General features: G+C 34.2%; 1 protein-coding gene across 5 annotated transcripts in view; it reads left to right on the top strand.

The window, feature by feature from the left end:
• The first annotated feature begins 1,119 nt into the window (after positions 1-1,119).
• LOC109590104 (uncharacterized) overlaps positions 1,120-4,184 on the top strand; it is a 5,442-nt gene continuing 2,377 nt past the window's right edge. Inside the window, exons 1-9 of one of the 5 annotated variants that reach the window (XM_020006045.1) lie at positions 1,120-1,419; positions 1,469-1,562; positions 1,656-1,729; positions 1,780-1,864; positions 2,001-2,131; positions 2,442-2,604; positions 2,860-3,068; positions 3,520-3,579; positions 4,093-4,178. In XM_020006045.1, coding sequence (XP_019861604.1) covers positions 1,283-1,419; positions 1,469-1,562; positions 1,656-1,729; positions 1,780-1,864; positions 2,001-2,131; positions 2,442-2,496 — 576 coding nt within the window. In that variant the 5' untranslated portion in view covers positions 1,120-1,282 and the 3' untranslated portion in view covers positions 2,497-2,604; positions 2,860-3,068; positions 3,520-3,579; positions 4,093-4,178. Of the gene's footprint in view, positions 1,420-1,468; positions 1,563-1,655; positions 1,730-1,779; positions 1,865-2,000; positions 2,132-2,441; positions 2,605-2,848; positions 3,069-3,519; positions 3,580-4,092; positions 4,179-4,184 lie in introns of those variants that run through there. The other 4 variants (XM_020006047.1, XM_020006046.1, XR_002189145.1 and 1 more) reach the window with 4 other exon arrangements.

Raw genomic sequence — 4,184 nt, forward strand, 5'->3', positions numbered from 1 at the left:
ATCACCTGAAATTTTATTACATCTTCTGATACAACATTGATGTCCTTATGCCACGTAGAAAGTTTGAGCTGATTCCAAAAAAAATTTATAGAGTTATGAGCATTATTTGAAATGGCCAACTTTCTAAAAATACCCAAAGGCTATGGTTTTCTGCAAAAAATGATCCCAAAAGTAGCCCCCATTTTCATTACATTTTCTGATACATATTGATGCACTTATGTTGTGTAGAAAGTTTCAGACGATTCTGAAATATTTTTGCAATTAAAATAGGCTAATTTTATCCAAATATGGCTCCAAAATCACCCTAATTTTTTATTACATTTTCTGATATAGATTGATGTACTTGTGCTATGTAGAAAGTTTAAGCTGATTTCGGCTTCAATTTCTAAAGTTACTACCATTTCTTCCAGAAATATTACCTCCAATATTTACTATTACTATCACTTACAGAGTAGTTGTAAGACACAGTCTTCCTTCCTGCACAGGTAGCGAAGGGGCTGGGCAACACTAGTCCACCTACTCAACCTATGAAGAATAATAAATAAATGATAAATAAATGATAAAAAAATCACATTACTTAATTGTAACTTATGTGAACCATAAAATTCCAAAAATAAAGTTTCTCTAATACAACGTGTATAGAAGAAATGTAACATACATACATACATACAGACATACATATGAATGTGAAATGTGACATACATACAAACATCACATGAGAGTAAAATCAAACACCCAAGTTGTGAAAATTTATAAAAATCCAATTTTGATCAGAATCAGCTCAAACTTTCCACACATCATAAAGACATGTACCTGTACATTATGTATCAGAATATTATAAAAACGTAAATTTTCCTCAATTCCATTATTATTTGGCATGTGACCCTGCAGAGACTTGGACCCCATTTTTGAGCAACTTTAAAAATTCGTAAAAAATCTAATTTGATCAAAATCAGCTCAAACTTCTACAAAACGTAAGTAAATGTAGTCTTGCATAGCCAGACCCTATTTCCTTTTTAATAATTGGAGGGTTAAAGTACATGTATATACAACTGTACATGAATCAGGAAAGGTATCGTGCTAGTATTAATAATTAAAGCAACTTCATAAATTTACTTTTTTCTGGTCCTGGTCACTCATCAGTGTTGAGTGGTAACATGAGCAGCCTACATCTTGATCCTCACTAGTCAGTCTAGCTAAGGTCCATTGGTCTACATTCATTCCTTTTCTTTATCTAGCCACGCCTAGGCCCACGCAGCCCACGTGATACCACGTGTGTAAAATGGTGTCTATCTCACAGAATGAGACTTTTGTTTATACCCCAAGTCCGCAACTAGCACCAACTAGTCATAGGATTAGGGTTCCTATTGTATTTTGGGGGCATCATCCTCCAGTACACGATATTACCTGTATGACCAGGTCAGAGCTTTGGATTTTGATACTGACTATTATACTGTGTATTTAATAGGACAGAGGAGGATAAAGGAGGAGCTACTGGTACTAAAACGGGGCAGATTTGTATCTGGAACATATACAGGAAGAGAATCAATGGAGAATTTGTGGTTAGACCAATTATCACTATCACTTAAAAGCCTTTATGTATCATTTTAATTAATGCCAACCACAATTTCCAATTAATGCCCATGATTTTCTAGTTTTGTCTGAGACTATTATTACTAGGAATGGAGTCTGGAGACAGGAACAGGATTGTCAGTCTTAGTAAAAATGGGTGTGTTGATGTGGTAGGGGTGTGGCTAGTTATTAATGTTATATTAATAGGTGCATAGCATTGTGGGATGGTAAAGATGGGATGTGTCTTAAAACTGTTAATAATCTTGGAAATGGAATGCATTATGGAATAAAGGTAGTGATAATATTAATGGAACATTATGTAAATCAGGGTTTCCACATTAAATTGTGCTTAATTGTGATAATATATTTTAATAATTGTGATAATATATTTTATATAGTTATACTTTCTTGTTCTTTATTATCATTAGCTGCAGGTGTGGAGTCTATCATTGGTAAGCTTCATTGAGAGGAAGGTCCTGATTTCAAGTCTCATTTCACTGGCTCTCTCTCTGACTCATGGCAGTCCCCAGCCACCCCTTGTTCCCTTATTGACTCAGTTGTCAGTTATCATATTCCTGAGAATTCCCAACCATTGCAATCATACATGCTCAATGGGACATGGCCACCAAATTGCCAAATTGAAACCTGCCAATCAACAAAATTCACCAAATTACTCCCTCCAATATTACCAGCCTTACATGTACAAAGTGTTGTACCCTCTTTTTCAACCCTCCATCTCTCTCATTCTTTCTATTATATGATCTTTCTGTTCTATTTTTATTTTAATTTTTTAAATGTGCATGTATGTTAATTCTTTATATTTTCTCTCCCTCTGTATCTCTCTCTCTTCCTCTCTTTTATTCCATTAGTATCCCAGTATCAGTGCTGGTCCTTCTTCCAATATTATTGTTTCTTTATTTTTGACACAATTCAGTTGGTTGATCTGTGTATTGTCCAATGGTGGTATTATAGTTCTATCAGGAACTCAAGCAGCTACCAAACTCTTACTAGCCAAGAGAAAGTTCTCAAGAGGTACTCTGCATACAAATGTACAATAATTGTATACATGTCCATGTATGTACATGCATTCATACATGTACATGTACATTGTAATTACATGCAATATGAATAGGATATTTTTCTGTAGAAATAGTAATACCAAGTGTTTATCATGCCTGTAGTCTACTCAAGTACAGTTGTACATGTACAGTATCACCTCTGTTTTTTCTCAGTGCTTCTCTCTCTCTCTCCCTCCCTCCCTCCCTCTCCTCTATAGCATGGCCTCAGTATTATTTCTTAAGAGGTCACAAGAGGAGAGTCCCCTCCTGTTGTATCCTGTGACTATATAGCACTGCTTATGATACCAATCACTTGTTATCTGGTAGTCCTGATTTCTCTGTTAGATTGTGGGACCTCTTCAAAGGAATATTGTTCCACACTATTGCAGTTCATGGTGGGTGGTCAGTAGCATTGTAGCATGTCCTCCTCATATTAATGTAAGCTTTGCTCTCCCCCTCACTCTTTCTCTCTCTCTTTCTCTCTCACACCAAAGCATTCAATTGCTAATACATGTACATGTACAAGTATTTGTAGTACATGTAATACCAACATGTATTGCCCATTAAGTGTATAGTAATTAATATTCATGTACATGTAATTATTTTCACTGAAATACATGTGTACGTACATTTTCATATATTGACTACTTACATGTGCATGTACATGTATAAGTTACTAATGTGCTGAAAAGTATTGTAAATGTTTTGTGGTTTTTATGTTGCCTTCATTTGCTTACTTTTTGCTTCAATAATGTTATTTACATTTTTTGACAGTTATACATACACATACATGGAAATATCAAGTTTTAAATGCAGTGTACATGTACATGTATATGCACAAATTACATTGTTTCCCTCCTCTCTCTCTCTTTCTCCCTCTAACCATCAGCTCACCTAGACTCCTAGTATCATGCCTTCATGCATGGAACCTTGACAACTCACTGGACAAGTTAGTATTAGATTGGTACTAATAATCAATGTTTTGAAGAATGATATTATGAATAATGATAATGATGTATTGTTGTATTGTTAGCATTGTTACTGGGGCCATACATGTATCATCTGTCTTTCTTACTGTTGGAACTTAAGTATTGGCAGTAGTTGAATTTGGCAATTTGCAATTGGTGGATTTTACATATGTACATGTATACATGCATTGGTGTCATTTGGTGATTTAGCAACTAAATCCCATTGAGCAGCTCAGAATAAAACACAATGACAGATTTTATATAAGTGGATGTTCACTGCAACCAATATTAATACTCCACGAATGTACATATTTATATATCATTTGATATGGAATGATCGTGAAATTTTTAAATGACCCGTACATGTACATGTACATATGTACTTTTGTGTATGTATCGTTTAATTTTGTAAATTTGTCTTGTTTTTCATTTTGTTATTATAATTATTTATTATTTATTATTAATTATGTTTTTTTGTATTTGTTGTTATTTAGAGAGTGTGAGGATACATTAGGATTAGTAAGGTCATCCTGTCCTGTCTCATTTGGTTTATTGAGTAAAGGAGGAGGACTGTCACTAGTACTGC

Source organism: Amphimedon queenslandica, unplaced genomic scaffold (genome assembly GCF_000090795.2).
Source record: "Amphimedon queenslandica unplaced genomic scaffold, v1.1 AMPQUscaffold_10498, whole genome shotgun sequence".
Taxonomy (NCBI): Eukaryota; Metazoa; Porifera; class Demospongiae; order Haplosclerida; family Niphatidae; genus Amphimedon; species Amphimedon queenslandica.